At 32.3% G+C, this 21,377-nt stretch overlaps 2 protein-coding genes across 2 annotated transcripts in view; one reads left to right on the top strand and one right to left on the bottom strand.

The window, feature by feature from the left end:
- Nucleotides 1-655: 655 nt before the first annotated feature.
- On the top strand, nt 656-19,620 carry HELRODRAFT_191448 (hypothetical protein; the record flags this gene model as incomplete). The annotated part of the gene is made up of 40 exons (XM_009018413.1): nt 656-681; nt 875-947; nt 1,157-1,330; nt 2,108-2,294; nt 2,442-2,576; nt 3,243-3,385; nt 4,622-4,729; nt 5,114-5,182; nt 5,435-5,533; nt 5,687-5,783; nt 6,450-6,571; nt 7,059-7,136; nt 7,234-7,341; nt 7,476-7,520; nt 7,710-7,831; nt 8,163-8,225; nt 8,346-8,409; nt 8,609-8,668; nt 8,752-8,862; nt 9,054-9,164; nt 9,412-9,608; nt 10,233-10,337; nt 10,642-10,819; nt 11,272-11,351; nt 11,938-12,061; nt 12,812-12,851; nt 13,308-13,363; nt 14,833-14,890; nt 14,983-15,107; nt 15,314-15,446; nt 15,739-15,825; nt 16,208-16,444; nt 16,613-16,708; nt 17,093-17,181; nt 17,418-17,592; nt 17,685-18,077; nt 18,230-18,433; nt 18,502-18,773; nt 18,919-19,501; nt 19,525-19,620. The coding sequence occupies 39 exons, from the start codon at nt 656-658 to the stop codon at nt 19,228-19,230; spliced, it is 4,956 nt and encodes a 1,651-aa protein (XP_009016661.1). The 3' UTR covers nt 19,231-19,501; nt 19,525-19,620.
- A 33-nt stretch (nt 19,621-19,653) lies between these two features.
- HELRODRAFT_171722 (hypothetical protein) overlaps nt 19,654-21,377 on the bottom strand; it is a gene marked incomplete at both ends in the record, with an annotated part of 3,554 nt that continues 1,830 nt past the window's right edge. The window contains one exon of the mRNA XM_009018412.1: nt 19,654-19,805. Within this exon, the coding sequence (XP_009016660.1) occupies nt 19,654-19,805 (152 nt within the window). The remainder of the gene's footprint in view (nt 19,806-21,377) is intronic.

Below are 21,377 nucleotides of genomic sequence, written 5' to 3'. Positions count from 1 at the left end.
ACACACAAGCATTTTATTAACTTCTTTTGACCAACTTCCAGCTGCAGTTTTCCTCTTGTCGTCCATACGTGTGCCCGAGCAGTTGCAAGATTTAATGACCTGCCAGTTTAATCACCAGGATGTTTCTTATCGGATCGGTGCTATCCTTAGGTCACTTTTTGGTGTTACGTTTTTCTTGTGGTTTCATATTTTTTAATTTTTCTAATAAATAAGAATTTACAACATTGACGTCTAGATTGATTCTTTGGCTTCGAAAGAATTAGTAATCATTTATCATCTTAAAAATTGCTCTTAAATAAAAACATTTTTTTCATTTGATAAACAACTCATTCAAAGATATTTAAAAAAAAGTTTTTAAACAAAATTTTTAGCCTTCTTCACTAGTGTTTCTCATATCATAACCAAATTGATTCTCTTTGGCAGTAATTTTTGCTGTTACTATTTAAATTTTCAAATGCATTTTTTTCAACGACTATTTTGCCGAAGTAATCGGTTAATTATGAAATCGTTGACCTATAAATTAATAGGTAAAAAGTAATTTTATAAAAAAAAATAAATTTGGCTGAAAGTAAAAAAATAAAAGACTGGAATATATTGCTATGTAGATGTTTGGTTATGTTGTGCAGTAATGTTTATGGGACTAATGCATCACCAAATGACTTCAAGGCATCGGCAAACAAAGTAAGAAGAAGTGGAAGTTTTTATCACATTAGCAATGTGAAGAAATGTGATGCATCTGACTTAAAAAAATATAGCTAACTAATGCAATTAGGAAGAAAACCGTTCTTTTAATTTCTGTTAATGATTTTGATAATGATTTGGTATTGACTACATGATTTTTTAACACAATCTCTAAACATTTTTCGGTTTTAAGGTTTTCCGTTTTGTGGAATTCGAGGTTTCAGGTGTGGCCGCGAATGGAAGAGGGAGCGCAACTCCATTTTAAGGTTTGAAGTCATCTGAATTGATGTCAGTCCGGACGCATTTCTATCTTTTTTTGATTTGGTGGTATTGGTTTCAATATTTTGTATCATTCACCAACATCGTCATCAGAAATGTTACTCACCACACTGGAAGATTTTTCAATCAATTCAAGTATCGGTGGCAATAAATATATGAATATAATAAACTTTAAATGTGATTCGTTGATGACAAGATTATATTTGCATTAAAGAGACTGACACAAACACCACAGTTACCTCCTCCCAGTATAGATTTCATTCCTCCTTCTCCAACTATTGGCTTGGCCAACATGCCTGTGGTTGATTCGCCCTGGTTGCCTCACTTCAAAACAAAAGTTGAAGAAGTCACCATAAATCAGAAGGAATCGGTTGGCTCTTGCATTTATAATTAGATCTGGCTGACCAACTTCTTCATCTTAATTATATCTGACCAACTTCTTCATCACATAATTTTTCAACCATTGCTAATATCAGTTGAACTAATCAGTTGCTTTATTGCGAATTTATTTTTGATTTAATTTTTTATTTATTGTACAAAAATGCATAGATGGAAAGTTCAAAAAAATGTTAAGGGTCATAAAAGATCGATAAAATTTAAATAAAAATAGAATTCAAAAAGGTTCACAAATGTTCAAAATGCGACTACTTTAACGCTAGTCAACATTGTAGACTTATGCAGTTATTAATGTGAGTCAGTATAATCAGTTGTTTAACACGAACTCTATTCTATTCATTGTCAGTGTCACACCATTACCAGATGACCTATTGATATACTCGTCAGTTTAGTTGGAACTCATAGACAATCATTGCTTTAATTTTTGCGGCGATCATTTAAAAACAAACTTTATGAACTGTAAGGCCTTAAGAATAAAGTTCAAAAGTAAAAAACATGTGGTAAAGTTTTTCCAGTGTTTGCCGTGTAGTTATTTCATTCAAAATATTTTTCTATCTTGCGCTTTTTCACAAATTATATCTCTCTCTACAATTTTTATTTACAAAGCCCATCTTTGTACATTTTTGGTATAATGATACTTCATATTGGTTTTCCAAATAATAGTTCATTAATTAAATATAATGGTAAAACTGTTTTCTTAAATCTTTATGTTGATAAAATATTGTTTATGAAGTTTTAAAATTTTTTTAAGAAATCTTTGGTCACGGCTACAACGACGAGAAGAAAGCAGCAACAGCAGATGATTCATCAGGCTCTCCTAGCGGAAGAAGACAAAAGGAGGATTGCCCGGGAGAACTGCCTGATGACTTCAGTTCCTGTATGCCTGGCTGCATCCATTGAACCGGCACTTATGCATTCCAACGAGGATCACGAAGATGGTTAAATGGAATTTATTGTTTAATGAAAATTTTGAAAGACAAAGATTTTGATCTCAGTTTTTGTAGTTACATGTCCATTTGATAATGTTATGAAAATATGAGAAAATGAATATTTATATTTCGTCAAAAATGTTTTCCTTTATAAAGCTTTGCAAGAAGAAATGTCGCTGGCGGTTGCAACGCGACGAATGTCAGTGGCCGTGGTGAACAGGGCATCGAACGTGAGAAACTTATCAGGGCGACACGGCAGCGTGTTCTTCTGCAGACCCACCATTGTTGACGGTGTGTTTTAGTTCGGATCATTTAGAATTGAGGATTTTCCAAGATATAAATTTATTAATCTATTTTCATGTTACTTTTTTTGACTATTTATCAATTATGAAGAATCGAACTAGTTACTGCAAAGTGACGGTAACACGAGACCTGACACTTCAGACACCTGAGCTAACCCGCCGCTAAATTCACTTTTTAGGATATTCTAAATATATAATGTATAAATTTTATAAAATTATCATTTAAATCGGATAGTACTCTTTCATTGATTTAAGTGTATCTAACTATACAAGTGCTTAATTTTATTAAAAAAAATTGTATTACATTATTTCAAAGTTTTACAAAAAAATTATTGTTGCAAGTGCGATGTAAACATTAAATAACACCAAAAAAATTTTATTTTATAATAATTTGGTCATTTGAATTGTTGGCCAGCCTAAAATCTAACAAGGTTTACATACGTATAAGTTAGTTTTATAGGTTTTTATGTAACATAATGATGACAACCTTGTTTTGGTAATTTTTCTAAAAAATTTTACTTTCACGAGAAAAAATTGTATACATTAAAGTTTTTCAGAGAGTCTTCATGATTTAAAAATATTTTTTGATGTTTGTGTTTGACGTAAAAAGTCTTCCACCATATTTTTTTTATTTATCCCTGCTACTAAATTGCAGACGATGACAGGTCGGATCACATGCATTCCAATCATGTGCACTTGGCTCAATCTTTCTTTCCGTCCTCAATATGTCAGTCGACAGTTAACGTTGTTCAACTGCTCGATGATCTGGAAGTCAATGTGGATGGCGTTTCTGGTGTAGTAAGACTTTCTTGATTTTATCGTTTCTTTCGCTATAATTTATGTTATAATGTTAGGGGAATAGAAATGACTGCTTGGCCATTATTAATGGGAAAATAAATAGAAACCAGCCAGGCGCGTGGTGATATTTTACAATGTGCTGCTGTACAGAAATTGGCTCTGTGGAATGTGGAAATGAAACTTTGCTACATTGAAAAATTTATATTTCAAGTATTTAACACAAATTTGAATAACTTTTTAACTTTTCATGCAAGTTGCCGATATTATTTAATGGGTGTTACTGCATGAAATTGCAGGTCACTCAACTTTTCAAAGCTCATTCATGCACGGACGATGATGATTTTAAGTTACTTCAATTTTGAAACGCTACTATTTTTTAATCACAAAAATATTTAGACCATGTATCATTTTCAAATGACAGTTTTTTGAATGTTTCTAAGAAAACGTTTTGGAAAATATGCGTCGTGATTCAGGGGACAGTGTTGTCAAGTATTTAGAGTATTTTAATACTTATATAATATCTAAATACTTACCCGAGTGTTCACGATGTATTTAAAATACTTAATAGCATTGTAGTATTATGACAGTATTTAAACACTTGTGCGTGTTATTTAGTAGTTAAAACATATTATTAAATATCCAGATGAGGCTTATTAGACGAAAATCGGAATTAAGTCCAAGTTTTTGGTTGTATTATTTAGATGTGAAGCACATTTGTTAGCACATTTTACGCAATGATCATTACCTGTAGGTTAAAAACTCGGTAAAGTTTTCCAAATTTTGGTGGCATCGTTAAAACTTGAAATTTTTTGTCATAAGTATAACAAAATATTCTGCACCTACCACGCGCCGGGCTTGACTAAAAATTCGTTGCATGTTGTTGCGTAAACATGAAAGTGCATTTGTTGCTCAATTGTTTGGCAGTGAGTGAAGTCGCCGAGAAAATTGTTTGGAAGTGTTTAGTGGAGGATCCAGCGTTATTTCTTCGGATATTTCTTGAAAAGTTAACCAACAAGTCTCGTCACAAGGAGCTCCTCTTTTATTTGCACAAGTTGATCAAACACGTTCAAATGATGCCGTCGCAAGCAGCTCACTGTCTCTTTAATTACTTGGTTGGCCTGTTTGTTCATTGGTTGTGTATGTTTGCTAGTAGTGTTAATTGTGTGATAATAACTAAGTTACAGAATCTTTCTCAGATTCATATAATAAAAATTTAATGAGATTGAAATATAGCAGCACTACATTGCACTTGCTATGCAGATTGGTTTCATCATGTTCCACGTCAGGTCCCCATCGGAAGGAGGAATAGACGTTATCAGTGAGACATTGTCCGTTGTTTGGCAGGTCAATCAGTAGTTACTTCATATAAAATTAAATCAGCTGGTTAAAAAACAAAATTTAAATTTAATGTTTTTGTAAAATAATGAAAGTAACATTAAAATAACGTATTTATTTAATTTTCAGAATATTTATGTTTGGTTTTTGAAAATATTTAGAAGATTTTAGAAACATTTCCTTACAGAACAAAAAATATAGTGTAATATGAAATATTGAAAAAATACTTTTTAAATATTTTGTGAAATTTTGTTTATGCTGTCTATTAATTCAACTCTTATCACGTTTTATATTTTAGTAATTAATTTTTTCAATTGTCATTCAAGAGTCTGCAGATTTCCAATTGTTTACCAAATAAATTTTCAAATTTACTAATCTCATGCCTCTCGCCAGGTTGCCCCTTGCGTCACCGGGATCTACTTTAAAGATCTCAAACAAACGTTGAGAAAGGAACAGTGTGATGTCAGTTTATTTTCACTGTCTACATCTAGAGAATTTTTTCAAAATTTTTTGATTTTTTTGTCGGTGTATGTCAAGACGATTTTTTAAAATTTATTTCCATTCAACTTAAAATTGGATGTTTTTTCAAGAAGGCGATTGTTTATTTTGCTTTTACGTAATATGCTTCATGAACCGGTTTTGAATGTGGTGAATGGCATTGTACTGTTTATTTTAGCATTAATTTTTATAGAGAAATTTTTGTCTAACTATTAGGCTATGCTGCTGATTGCAGCCAACGTTCCCAGTGCTAAAAAGTTAATTGTCCATGGGCCCGATCTCAGCTGTATACCATCACAATTCCTCATTCAAGAGGTTACATTTAAAGAGTTTTTTTGTACAAAACTTTCTTAATTATTATTGGAAAAAATTGTAAAATACGATTTTGTTTTTCATTGATTAACTAAGTGAAAGTTTGAAAATCGAGACGTCTTAATGTTTGTTTGAAAAAACATTCCACAAGTACAGGACACCAAGTTTGAACACATCTTGCAAGAAAGCTTAGAATTCTTCAACATTCCAGCAGATGAACATGAAGAATTTTTTCTCGTTGATACAAAATCAAGTAAACATTTTTCCATTCGAATTATTATGTCAATCAAATATCAAATTACTTTTAACTACAGGTTGTTTATGAGAATATTAAATTTCTTTTCTTATTGATTTATTATTGATGGGAAGGGTAAATTTTCAAAATGTCTTTGGAAATGTTTTTTTGGAAATATTCTTAACTGCAGCGCTGACAGTGTTTGACAGTTGTTTGAATGCTCCCACGATGCAAAAATATTGCTACAACGACAAAAACACATCAACTCCAAAATTACAAAAATGATTTATGCCAAAAGTGAAAGTTACATGTCTAGAATTGTATTGATAAAACCGTAAACACTGCATCAATGATTTTATTGGCTTTTACCAATTTTGCCTTTAATTCGGAAACCTGTTTATGCTTCTTAAGAAAGATGAATGAATGAATGAATGAATGAATGAATGAATGAATGAATGAATGAATGAATGAATGAATGAATGAATGAATGAATGAATGAATGAATGAATGAATGAATGAATGAATGAATGAATGAATGAATGAATGAATGAATGAATGAATGAATGAATGAATGAATGAATGAATGAATGAATGAATGAATGAATGAATGAATGAATGAATGAATGAATGAATGAATGAATGAATGAATGAATGAATGAATGAATGAATGTATAATTTGAACAGATCACATGCACAACTTAAACAGTTACGTGAGGGACTTTTATTTTTTCCGTCGCAACTTCTACCCGCAGTTGAGTTTGGTTCGGATGGACGCTCGCGAGGCCAAAAAAAATCTACTGAAACAGGTTCTGCCATTGCTGTCAACGTTATTTTTTTTATACTGGCTTCGCTTTCCTGACAGATTTGCTGTTCACTTGTTCTCATTATTACTGAAATTATGTGTTGATTAAATTATATTTTACACTTTTTTTGGTTTGCCTGTGCTGTACAATTCATTTTTATAGTCTTAATTTTGTTTAGAAATGAAACATTTCGTAACTCCTCAAACGCAACTGAATGAACGTAACGTGATCGATTATCAACAATTATTCCAAACAAATATTGTTAAAAAAAAATAATATTAATAATTTTAAATATTTTTTATGCACTGGGCAAATATGTCGTTAACGCAAATTGGTTTGCTCATCTGTTGCGACTTTATAATTGATCGGACGAAAAATACAAACGCAATTTTGCACTAATAAATTTAATCAACCGTCTGTTGGGTCGTGTTTGCTTATTGATTTGGGTTAAAGTTTTTATAGTGCGGCACACCTTTAATGTACTCTGCAGACTTTTGTGTTGAAGTTTCTGGAGATGGAGAAAGTACTGTTTGCCCTGTCGGTTCTCAACAGTTCGCAAGGCATTCAGGTCAGTCAGTCGGGCAACATTTCATGTGTTAATACATTTCAATTACTCGACGATCGACTAATTAATAATTAAATAAATTGATTGATTAATTAATTAGTTTCAAAGTCACGTGACGTACTTGCATGAAGAGCTAATAAAGTTGCCTTCCTTTCCCAGGAAGGCTCTTGAAACAGAATTCAACGCTTACCATGGAGAAATGAAAGACGTTAGATAGTTTAATTTATTATTATTGTCATTATTCTGTTGTTGTTGATTTCTGTTCTCTACTTTATCTGCAGTTTTGAAATTACTCTCTAAAACTTTAATGTCTTTCAAATTAATTTTTTATTGAAATTTCAGGAGATAATGAGCATGGACATGCTACACAAGTTTGCATGGACGAAGGTTAATTAAGTAATCTCATAAGTTGTTAATATTTTAATGTTAATCGTATATCAATATTTATTTTCTAAATCTAAACATTTAATTTCGTTAGAAAAAATAAAGTTGTGTTTTTCTTAGTCTTTGATTTTTACTAATATATTTAAAACAAATAATTGAAAACTCTCAAATATTTGAACCATCAAACGGCAGCTAGTATCGACGATGTTTCGCGGCATGTCAAGCACCATCACCCATGTTGGAGACCTTCCGCTCTTCCTCAACGTAATCAATGGAGTCCTCATTCTTCATGCCGAGGATTCTTTTCTCTTCAGGTAAATTTGTTAAGAGTCATATTTTATAACTATGTAATCACATGCCATGGTATTTGTTCTGCTAAGTGTTCACAAAAATCATCTACTACATGTTCTCAAATATTTTTCTGGTTCCTAACCGAGATTTACTGAAACGATGAAATATGTTAATGAAAAGGGTAAAAGTTGTTGTTCAGGATATGGTAAAATTACATAAAATATGATGAATCAGTTGCTCGAGATATTCAACATACGCTGAATGCATAGTCAAAACTGTAACTGTAAACTTAACAGTTCTGAAAATTTTGTCAAAAAAATAGTTTTGTTCATTTTAGTATTTCGAAAAACACAGATACTGTATAGCAACGTACATCAACGTCTGTAAACATTTCAAGCAAGTTTTTGCCTCAACCGGGTTAGTTGAAATAATTAGAAAATTAGGCTATATAATTTAAATTTTCTCGTTAAAAAACTTTTCGTCAGCATATATATAGTGGCACTAAATCACATTCACTCATTCAAAATGACTTCCCAGTTTCTCGTTTATAATGCCTTCAATAATGAAAGTCTATTCGAGCAACCATACGAACGACATCACCGTCAGCGCCATCAACCACATGTGCAGAATGTTTTTCATTCTTCACCGCAACTCCTTCATACTGCAGGCTAGTTAACGTGTTGTTTCTACAGCATTTGTGTCTCGTGTTTGTATCAATCTTTTGCTTTCTTTTTGTTGAAATCGTGAACGACATTAATATTGCAGCATGATGAGCAGAGATTTAATTATCACAAACGCAGATGTTTGGATCGGTTTCAGGTGCGTTAGATTTGTGGCCTCACAAGAAGCTTAATGAACAAGTTCGCCAATTTTTTTCACTTAAAATCATTAAGATTTTATTTCAATCTCATTGACTGACTGATTTGTTATTTTTTACCCTCAGAGTCTCGATCCAAGGTTTTTTTATTGGTTACTTGTGTCGTTAAATAACGATCTCCCAGACAACCTACACGTCCTTGAACTTTTAGACGACCATGACCCCATCCAGTCATTGGTGTATATTTATTATTGATTTTAAAATTCTGCAAACTTGTTCAATGTCTATAAATCAAGAAAAATTTCTGTCCTCAAATAATAAAATCTCAAAAATTAAGATGTAAAGAGACTGCAGCTCACCCTCGCTATTTTTTTCATTATAACAATACAATAGAAAAAAAATATTTCAACCTAAGCATATTTCAACAGGACTTTTGTTACAAAGATGACTCAAACTCGTTTACCATATTAGATGCCATAAATTTGTGCGTCACCATCATAGCTCATTCTCCTGAATCTCTGCGTGCCACACAAATGCTTGTTAGTTGTTTTTCTTCAAACTAAGTTCTCATCAAAAGAAATTATACATATGCATATATATTCTATTTAGTGTTTATTTTGAAAAGCTTTTTTAGTCCACATTTTCTCTTTACATGATAGTTATCGCTCGATCCATTTGACTGATAGGTCAATGAAGCTGGTGTCCTGTGCAGATTCATCTGGTCATACAATGTTGTATATATATGTATATATATATATGTATATATATATATATATACAATTATAGGTTATATTAGAAACGATTCTTCCTCATTTTCTGGCCGAAGCGATCCACGACCACCGCTTCCACTACGAGCACCAGTGGTCCACCCTTTCGCCCCCTGCCCCCCACGACCCGGGCTCCATCAATCACGAAATTTCCATTATTAACAGCGTTGCAATTTCTATGAGGGTCCTCATTTCAAGCTGTGAAAGTCTAAGCAGGTTATTTTTGTTATTGTTATCTTCGTTTTTATGAAACCGACTTGAAGTTTAATCAGGTTGTATTGTTTGGTATTTGGGAATGAAATCTGTATGTGGAGCAAATGTAGGCCAAGTTTTTATAAAGATCAACTCTGCGGTTAGCGAAATACAGACATCTAGATTTTATAGACTTTGTGGACGATTTAGATTAATAATTATTCTTCCTAAAAAAATTTCTTTGGTTAAGTAAACGAGAATTCTGACAGGTTTAATTCTCGGGTTGCTGTAATTAGTAATATATAAAATTATGTCATTTGTACCAAACGTCCCATTTAGTTAATGCAAAGATCGCAGTGATGTTTCAAAATGTAGCTTCATTTTCGGGGTATAGGCCACAACACAAACGTTGAACGTCATCATAAACTTTTTGCATTTGCGCGCATTCATCTGCAGCTGCATACAAGCCAGGGTAATCAGCATTAACTAGAATGCAACTCACTAAGCTTAATCTTTATCAGAATTATTAGTTTGCAAAATGAAGAAAATCTCTTTTGGCATAAATTTTTTTTGAATCATAAGTGCATTATATTTTAATTGATTTAAACACTTTTTCAATTTTGTATCGCTTACTTACTGCCTGTTCAGGGGTTTCAATAAATCGCAGTTTGAACCAGCCAACAAACCTTTCCAGGGCCACAACAATCAATCGCCCAAGCCAAAGAAACACAAAGAAGCTGTTAATGATTTCAAGTCAGAATTTTTTGCATAATTTTTTTATATAGATTATTAAATGTTTGTTCTAACCAACGTTCATAATGCTCGTTTTTGCTCCAATACTTTTCATTTGCAATTTTTGAGTAATGTTTGACTGGCCAACCTAAGTTTTTTAATTATATTTTTTCAACTAAATATTCTTCAAATATATGACGAAACATGTTCATTTCTGAAATTAATATTTTGTTTGTCTGAAAGGCATGTAGAATTGTTTTGTACCTTATCTCAATTTCTGACCAGGTTTACATTTTATTCTTTTGAAATACGTTTTTGCTGAAAGATGTACAGCTTCAGACGAAACTTGTTTGGGTCAATTTGGAGATTTCGTTAAGCCTCGCAACTCACTGTTGAGTGTGGCATCTGACTTTTACGACCACTGCAGTATCAGAATGAAGGAGTTGCACTCTAAGGACTCTTCCCTTAAACTGCCCGAACTCCTGGACCACAAGTCGCATATTGTTAGTTTCTATTTATTATTCACCGAAATTATATCTTCAAGTTTCACATTATATAAACAACTAAGCAAATTGTTGTGCCAACGTGAATCAACTTTCTGTTAATCAAAATTGCAAAAATTAAATTTTTGAATTTTTTGATTGCCTTTTTATAAACAAATATTAAATTTTAATCGATGCATAGCCAAATATGTTTTATTATAAACAAATATTTCTGTTTAAGTATAATTTTTGAATTACTTTGAAAAAACATAAAAATTAACATTTTTATAAGAATGCTTTTGTTTTATTCTTTTAATCAAAAAGATCATAAAAGTGTGGGTTGAGCAAAGAAAATGTTGTCAACCTTTTAAAAACCTCCAACAGATTTTTGGTTACCCTACTTATCATGAAAAAAAATCTTCTTTTTCCATTTACCATTCCGTCCACCAATGTAATTAATATTTGTTCTCTAGAGATTAGCTGATGTCTGTCATTCGCTGATGAAGGTGAGCACACACGACCCATCTACAATCAACTCTCTCGGATTGCAAAAGTAACATTTTTATACACACACGCGCGCGCGCACACACAACACACACACACACACACACACATAGTACAAAAAATATATATAGTGCTGGAGTTTCGAAATTTGACAGTAGAGTGTTGAGTAGTCGAAGAGTCGCTCCACAAATCTGCTGCAAAATGCAGTGTAATTCAGAAATGAAACTATTATTTCATTTTTTAGATAACGTATAACAATTTATAGCTAGAGTTGAGTTTATTATACAATTCCAACGCCTTCCATAGTCTAACCAACGCCCTCTTCTTGGAGGAGCTCAACTAATACGTAATACTTTGATGAAAATCTTACGACTTTTTGAAAACAAGATGCCTATTTACTTCATTTGCATGTGTGTATTTGTTACATGTTTTTGCATTTATATATAATTTATAAAAATTTATTTATTTATATATTCATGTGTGTGTATTTTTTGTGCGCGTCCGTGAGTTAAACAGATGTAACACAACGACGCAGCGTCATTTTTAGAAGCATTTTGATGGTTAAGTTTAATGTAAAGATAAATTTTGTATGGTGTTATACGACGAAATGACAGGCACGGTACTTATTATTAAAGGTACATGAAAATGATCCTGCCTAACACAGATTGGTCGCAAACGAATATTCGACCTGCGCTGAACCTCATCCTTCGAAGGGTTGAGAGGTTCCTCAACAAAATTCATAACAAGTCCATATTCATAGTACGTTTTGTTCATCAACACAAATTGATTATGATTACTCACTCAGTTGGTATTGTGCTATTAAGTGACGTTACCTTCATTCGTTTTTCTTCAAATTTCTGAATTTATTTAATTTTTTAGGCTGGCAGGATTATTAATTTTTAGGAGTAAAATATTTCCATTTTTTGTCGGTACATAGTAACGTAACTGTTATTTAATTAGAACTTAAAACTAAAAATTGATTGAATAAATTTTAAGCTGAAAAATGCGTAAGTGATATGTGATAGTTTTTGCCTCAGAGACGGTTGGCAAAGTTTAACTTCGCAAAGAAATCGGAACTGCTGAATGATATAACTTGTTTGTGTGGACCACGAACGTTTCTACAGAACTGGAATGTTGAGAATTGCATTACAAAATTTAGCTATTGACTGAAAACAGATTAACAAAGTCATTATAGGAAAAAGCCAATTAGGCGAACCAAATGGCTTAAGGCCGCATATTTTTGAGGAAAATTATTCATTTGGATCATATTTCTGCTCTTGCTACAATAACTTTGCAAGATGGCTCGCTATCTACAATTCACTCAAATTCAAATTTTAATATCTCATGCTTAACACACCGTGTGCATGTCACATCGAATCATTCATTGTAGTTTACAAAATAGTTTCATGAAGTGCCAATAAATTCGTTGTTTATATTTGTTATTACATGTTACAAAAAACCCCAATTTTTAGTTTTGTTAATCAATAAAAATGGAATTTTTTTTTACAGTCAAACGTAACTTGGAAAGCAGTGACCAATCTTGTCAACGGTAAACTATTTTGATACTTTATGCTTTTCCTATTTTGTAAACTTTGTCTATGCGTGTACCAGTGCGTATCTACGTATAAAATAGTTAAGTATGCTAAAAAGAGAAAAGTTTATACAACTTGCTTATTATACCAATCACGAATGTTAATTCGATATAACGTATTGGGGTAGTCTTACGAATGTGAAACGTTAAAGATGATCAAAAGATTTTAAAATGACGAAGATGTTACTTTAACAACCAACCAAACAAACAAACAAACAATCGAGATCCTCTCTCAAATGCTTACATAATCACGATTTCCATTTGCTAACATTTTGTGTTATTTTAATTCTGTTCTGTCATTTTCAAATTTATAGGTTAAGTGGTTGTCAAACTTTAAAAAATGCCTTGAATACTAATAAACATTAGTGTGTTCTTGTTTGCTTTTATTTTTGTATAAAAAAAATTAATTTTCAGTTATCAACTTGACATTGTGCAACTGCTCCTACATTGGTCACTTGCCACAGATGAAGGTTCCTTATAATGTTTTTCTTTAATATTTGGTCTTCATAGGTTTCCCACTGTACGACTTTTAAAAATTTCTCTTTGAAGCACATCTTGGTCATTAAAAATAAATTTTAAACTTTCAATGGCGATGTTGAAAAAAACTATGCGATGAATATCTGTTGTTTATTGTAGAGAGGGTTTTTGCTGCTTAGTAAAACTTTAGTCATTAAACTTGAAAGATTGTAAGTTTTCGCTAAAATGCACGAAATCTTACTGGATAAGAAGGAGTGAGACTAATTGAGAAGAAGTTTCTTCAAGATCGAAATAGGTAATTGATTGGCTATAAATTATGAAGCGGAAGTTTTTGACGTAGCACTGACGAATTTCTGTAAAACAATTGTAATTAAGTTGTTATGAAAATATCAAACACTTGTTTTGCATGTTAATTGTTGCGACTGGACTAGCGTCAGGCATTGGACAAATCAATTGTAGGGCGTTCAATATGATTTTAACATTTCTTATGTAATGATAAAGTGTATCTAAAGTTAAAAAGTCATGTTCAGTGGAAATAATTGCATGTAAGTTATTAAATTTGATCATCAGCATGTTTTTTGTTACTAAGTAAAATTAAAGGCTGAGTTTCTGTGAGAAAAGTTAATAAATTCTGAATGATGATAATGTGATTTGTTTGTAATCACTGAAATCGTTGTTTAGGAAACCAAATTTTGTAAAATTACGATAACTGGGTTTCAAGAAGGTTTTTAATTTTCAATTGTCCTCACATTAGCATTTTTTTCCTATGATGAGATAAACTCATGGAGCGTTGTAGCTCCAATGCGGTGTCATTTCATTTTTTCGTGTTAATGCTGTTCAAAGTACGCACTGTAACTGCTGTTCACTTAACTCTTTATCTTCTTATTGCAACACATTAGGATCTGCCACAAAAACGTGACGAAACCTGTTCTAAATAAATTTTACTGGATGGCTTCTCTAACGATTTTGCTGTACAAATGAAGATTTTTTTTGTTTGTATTTCAGCAGTTTACTGGCAATCATTTAATCAGATCAAGCTAAATGGCACCAAATATTTAATTTTGCTTGAAAATTCCTGCAGACTTGTACAATTTAATGAAAATTTATTTTTTAGTTTGTTCCAGGTATTTTGTTTTGACTGATTTTACATCTTTCACTAAATGAATATAGTGCTTGAGTTTTGACAAGCTAATGAGCTTAAACATTTTTTCAGAGATATTAATTTAAACAAAAAAAACTTCGACCAAATAAATTTAGAGAATATTAACTTGAGATGAATGAGACGAAAGGACCATTCGTCAAGCGATCAATTCGACCCATCGATATTTATTTTACTTTATATAACTTGAAGGTTTGCTAATTTTTCACTCCACTTCAACTTATTTTTGTAACTCTTTAGTAAACTGATTTTATAATTAACAATAATTTTACGTTTATTCTAAAAAATTCATTGAACGGCCAGGTCTTGGTGTATACGTGTATGCACATTATCATGGGTGACGACTCGCCATCCATCACAGGTCTGAACGTTTCCTCAATTTGATCGAATCATTATATCTGCAAACATTTTGGAATTAAAACAAAATACTTTCCAACGTGCACATCGTTGCAGGGAGCTCATTCAGCATTCCTCACCACGCTGAGTCCATTGCAAGTACTTCCTTTAAATCTCTCAGTCCAACAGAATTCAATGAGGCCGCCATTAAACTGGCCATCAGGATGCTCTACGTTCTTCAGGTTCGTGTCCAGTTTTAAAAATCGATGCGAAAAACGCATCATCTCTACATAAAGTATAATAATTTAGCAAAGTTCGTTCAATTGATCGTTCGGCCGATTGATTGATTGGTTGATTATAAATCTAGTTTTTTTAATAAATTTTGTTTTATATAAGCTTCTGTCACGAAATTTTTTTTAATATGTGGTACAAATAACCGTTACTGCAGGACACATTTAGCATGGAGTTGTTGTGTGAAGCATCCACTAATATGTTTTCATCAGCCGAAAGACTCATGAATGGAATCATCAACATTGTCTTCCCGATGTCACTCCAACTATCGAACCAGAGATATTACACTGGTAAGCTGGTGATGCTATGTTTATTACGTTCTGTTTTAATGTTTGATAGATACAAATTGAAAAATGATTTGTTTTTTTAAATGGTCAAGAAAATTAATGCTCTTATTTGTTACAAATAATAAAATACATTGCACTTTATAGGCTTTTTGCGTATTGTAGGCTTTTATTAGCATGAGAAATAATTGGACCATTATAGCTTTATTTATCTATGTATTGCACGTCTCAACAAATTTTAACTCGGAAGATATTGAAAATCAGAAAAGCCCTGACTCATTGTTTTGACCCTTTAGAGGCCTCGACTCAGATTCTCATTTTCAGCAACACATACCTTGCATGAAAACAATGAGTCAGGGCAAAACTCGCATGCTACATTTTCCAGGTCAGTCTGTTTTGCCTGTTTGAGTTCATGCTCGAGAATGAGTGCATAATTTATGTTGAGATGTTGCATGGTGCTGCAATTACATACTACCTTGCATGACATGAAACATGCAAACCTATTAATACATACTGCAAAATGATTGAATTGTTACATATAAACTTTGAGTAAAAACTCTGTGGCTGAATTTTCATGCACGCAGTGTTACAACGATAGTACGTGGTTCAATTAATAACTACACAGCTTATATATTTTTAGAGAAATTAAAATATTATTAAATATCTTTGAACAAACATTTTCAAACATGAGTGCACATCTAAATGATTGTTACTACAGCAAAGTGTACATTAAATGTCATTGTTTTGAAGTTAATCGTGCATGTTAGCTACGAAACCCAATGCTGTAAAGTTCACAGACCAGTTAAGAACCCGGAATCCGAACGTTTTGTTCTTTTTGCATGTATCCTGGCAAATCTCTATCCTCCTTCCCGGCTACTATCAGCCTTTCTCAAACAGAGTGGGCGGATGTGATGCCATGGCGGGAGGAAGCAGCAGAGGATTCCTTGCTTATTCAACTGGACCGTCCCTCCCTCCTGAGAACTCCAATCGTGTTTTGTTTTTGGGTTAGCGATTTCTTTATGAATGTTCTGTTGAGTGCATAGCATATGATACATTTGCTCATTATGTCCAGAATTTTATACTATTCAAGATCTTAAATTGCATTTGTTAGAATTACTTTATTTTAGTGAATGATTCGATTTGAGAAAAGTCGTTAAATTTTTTACTGGCAGCGTTGAAAATGTTGGTAATAAATTTTGAGAAGCAGTTATCAGACGAGTGGCACAAGATATCCAAGGTCATCGTGCAGATGTCAATCAACAGGATGGGTGAGTGGAAACTTTGTGGGGAGATGAAAAAATATATCTACAAATTAATAGAAATAATATAATGAATTAATGTTTTTAAATACTTGTACTGCATGTTCTCAATTTCTTGCAGAAAAGTTGGATGTGTTTTTTTAAATCGCTAATTTTGAACCATGAAAATGGCAGCAGAATTGCCTACTACTTTTCAAAAACTCAAAAATATAATTTAAATAAAAATTAGTTTAACATCTTCGTCTTCCTGGTTGGCCGCAATCAATCACTCACCAAGTCTTAATTGATTGTTTGGCAGATACTTTTTCAATACAGTTCATTATTTTCACTCCACAAATGCATGAACTGTTGATCGATAATTTGATTACTAAATAAATGCTTCACAAATTTAAGGTGGTACGGAATTGTGGACATTCATTGACTTCATCACATTCCAAAGAGGTCCGCTCTTTCTTTTCCTCCTTCCTCTCATCCACCACCAGGTGTTACATTAGGTTTATTTAGCTACATCATTCAATTAACTAAAACTTATAAACCGTTTTTCATTTGTAGAATTTTTTATTAGTTTACCTAAATTAACCATTTATTCTTGAGAGTTATGTCTGTTTTTTTTTTCATAAATTATTAGCATCTGTTTATAAAATTTCTAACTAAAACATAATGAAATAAAAACCGATTGCATCAAAAAAAATTACTTAACATAAATTAAACAAAACAGCTGTCCAAAGGTCTGCACGAGACAAGTCATAAATACCAACAAGTGGAATCGGTGAAGAGGAAGTTGATGAACTACCACGTGGCCGATAAAAAGTCAGCATATATTGTGTTGGAGAATTTATCCAAAGAGATGAATAAGCTGAAGGATGAAGGAGGCATTGTGCTTAATACCATTGGTTTGTCGGAATTTTTACAATTGGTCATGTTTACTAAAATTTAACAATTTTATATCCAAAATTACCTGAATCTTGCTCACACATGCATCAAGAAAATACAGATAAAGAAGGATTAGACTTTGAAAAGTTGGAGCCGTACGTTGCTCACTCAGAAACTTTATTAAAAGATGATTCCAACGGCTCCAAAGTTGACAGTACTGTTTCCAACCAAATTGGCGCCAAAAAATCTAACAAAACTAACAGATTTCCTAAAAGCAAGTTTGCTGAGGAGATTAATATCGAAGAAGAAAATGAAAATGCTGAAAATGATTCCAATGACTCCAACCATAAAGTGACCGACGATGATGAAACTAATAAGACTAACAAATCTTTCCTCAACCATCCTGCCTTCTTATACAAATCAAGAAATGTCATCAAACCCAGCGATGGGAATCTTATCCTTTTTCATTATTTTAAAGAAAAAGAAAAGATGGCTAATAACGGAGGTTAGTTTAACTCTTGACTCTTTCGCAATTAATTGGAAATTTAAATTTAAAATCTTTCCAAATAAATTGAAATATGCATTATGAACAAAACATAAATATTATAACATTTGTCTGACGTTGACTGAATTAAAAATTAGTTAAACTTTGACTAGAAAACGCAGATCCACAACAGAGCAACTTGCTGGTAAACGGTGATGCCGACATGCACAGACTTCAGAGACAAGATGCCAAAAGTCGAAAGACATTTAAAATCAAGAGACATTGCAGCACCTTTAACAGAGCAGGCAACCTGAGTGGCAGCATGTTAAGAAGTGCAACTGTGAAGGGGGTTGGAAACAGGCAAACAAATTTTCAAAGTTGGCAATTCGTAATTTTGTTTTGCATTAGTAGAAAATTCATAATGGTTCTAAAAATGTGATTGTAGGTAAAAACGTTGATGGCGTCAAGTCAACTCAGCTTGTTCAAAAATCACAACCAATTGAATCTGCCAGTTCGGATAAACATTCTGATGACGAAAATGATTTTAATGGAAATACCAGTTACACGAAAGACAGCCAACAAGATCCCTGTCAAAAATTATCTTTTTTGTCTGCTCTAAATGTTTCAATTAAAGAAGAATTAATAAAAGATAATAAAGAAAAAATAAAAAGCGGTGAGATGATGGGAAAAGCGGGTTCAGTTGACTTTGACAAACTGGTATGGGTTTGTTGTAGCTATGCTTTTTGTTAATGCATGATACAATTATTTCATATACACTGCCTTTACAATCGGCAAACTATTTTGTCTCTTTTTTGTATCCGATAATTCATAAAACATTTAATTCGAAAACAAATGTTCACAGCACAAAAAGTCGGTATACCGGAGTAGATTTATGCAAAAATCAAAATCGCATGAAGATGATGCGCCGGTTGGCACGGCACGAGGTCGAATTGCACGACACGGCGCCAAAGTCCAACTAGTTGCCAACAAACTTATTGCTGAAAAAGACTCGTTGATAGTCAGGAGTGATTGTCGCGAGTCAGAGAAAGATGAAAACACATTTCTTTTGGAGTTGGTCAACAAACCTATTAGCAATGACGATGATGAGGATGATGAAAATGATAGCAGCGATGTAATTAATAACGATGATGATGATCATTTTGGTAATGTTTGACAAAAACGGATTGCCTGGACATAAGTTCCAATTCAACAATTCATCAATTTTGTATGATAAGAACTCATTACCTTAGAACAACTTCAATAAACGTTTCAGAAAATTTTTGTTGAGTTTATAAATTTAACGAAATAAACTATTAAAAAATATTTTAACTGTTTTAGTTTTTTGACAATTATTTCAATAATGATTATAATTGGTGTTTGTATTTACAAACAAAACAGCTTTGCACAAAATTTGAACTTTGGCTGTTAAAAACTTTATTGAAAAAAGCATCGGGAAGATGTAGTTCAATGATTCGTGGAAGAAAATGTTTGAATTGATAGCATGGTGATAAACTTGATAAAAATGTCTTTCTAATAAATTTGCTTTTCTCTAGCGTAACCCCAATTAAACTGAGCTATCATTAATCTAAATTAATATTCATTGTGTGGATACAGTAAAAGTCCTCAAGAGCGAGATCCTAAAAAGCGGACAGTGAAGAGTAGCGGGCAATATTACTCGGCACGGAACTGTTTTCTGTGTTAAATTGCCCCTAAAGAGCGGACTTTTTAAAGTACTGTCATATGGACAGGCTTTTTGGTACAAAATGATTTTCAAGTTTAACCAAATATTTTTTTAAATTTTACGAAAATGCGTACTATTAATTATTAATTCTTGGTACGCTTTTCAAAAAGTTTCTTTTTTTTATTCTAGTTATATGTTTTTCACTTTATCTTTCATCATTTCGTTACTTTCGTCGTTAATAAGTTGGTCATCATTGATAATGGCGTTGAAAGTAAAAAATTTGAGACCTTGAAATGAAAGAGCAAAGGCTAGTTGTGCCCGAGGTTAGATGGTGGAAATAGCATTGGAAAGATTGCTGTGAAATTTCAATGCGGAAAAAAACAAAATTGCGAACATTCGCGAAAACAAAGAAACGATTAACGCAATGCAGATCAAATCAAAATGAGGAAGAAGAAGAAGAGGCACCCAGTCAAAAAGTTATATCCACAAGGAAGGCATTAGAATATGCCAGGAAACAAACGTATTATTCAATCCGTGAGGGCAATGAAGAAATGTTTAAATTTTCTGAATACATTGAATTGAAAATATTTTAGAAAATGAAATATTAAAAACTATTTGTGATGCGAAACAATCATCAAAGATTTTTTGACTAATTAAAAATGTATGAAAAAGCCGTTATTTTGTTTTACTTGTAAAAACAATTTTCGAATATCATAATTGAAATTTAATGCTGAGTCTTCAGGAGAGGACAGTTCAGAGAAGCAGAAAGTTTGAGCATTCCCCGTCGGTGTCCTCTCTTACAGTAAAATTTTTACTGTAGTATTTTATAACGAAATTTGTTGATGACGAGGTAGGTAAACATACTTTAATTGACGTTTTTAATCGTGCTCTAGCACAAATGTATCACCTCTCAAAACTTCTAGTTTTCGAGTTAAGTACCACCGCATTAAAAACGTTAACCGACATGACGTTTATAAACCGATAAAAATGAGGAATTTGGTAATTTAAAATTCAAAATATTCTAATACTGGTGATCGAGAAAGTAAATCAGCCATCAAGTTTTCTTTTCCTTTTTTATAAATAATTTTGAAATTAAATTGAGACAAATAGTGTATCAAATCACCCAATATTTCATCTGTTCTACTTTTTGTTTTTAAATTCTCTAAAGGTTTATGGTCACTACACACAATAAATTCCCGACCAATCAGGTAATATTGCCAGTACTTTATTGCGTCTTTGATAGCTTTACATTCAAGATGGATAATGTCCATTTTCTTTTCTTTTTCTGATAACTTTCTTGAAAAGTAAGCAACAGGATGTAACATACCATCAGAATGTTGTTGTTTTAAAGTAGCTCCTATTCCTTTATAACTGGCGTCAGTTTCAATATAAGTATTTTTGTTTTGATCGTAAATGGCTAAAATTGGTTGAGAACATAAATAATCTTTTATCAAGTTAAAACAATCTTCGCAGTCTTGTGACCAATAAAATTTTACATCTTTTCTTAGAAGTCTATGTAATGGTTCAAATTTTTGAGCACTGTTTTCAATATATTTTAGATAAAAGTTGATAGAGCCTAGCACACTTCTTACTCCTGATTTATCTGTTGGTCTCTTAAGATTCCTGATAGCAATTAAATT

This window comes from Helobdella robusta, assembly GCF_000326865.2.
Source record: "Helobdella robusta unplaced genomic scaffold HELROscaffold_21, whole genome shotgun sequence".
Taxonomy (NCBI): Eukaryota; Metazoa; Annelida; class Clitellata; order Rhynchobdellida; family Glossiphoniidae; genus Helobdella; species Helobdella robusta.
Note: the sequence above shows the minus strand (reverse complement) of the source record. Positions and strands in the feature narration are given on the sequence as shown.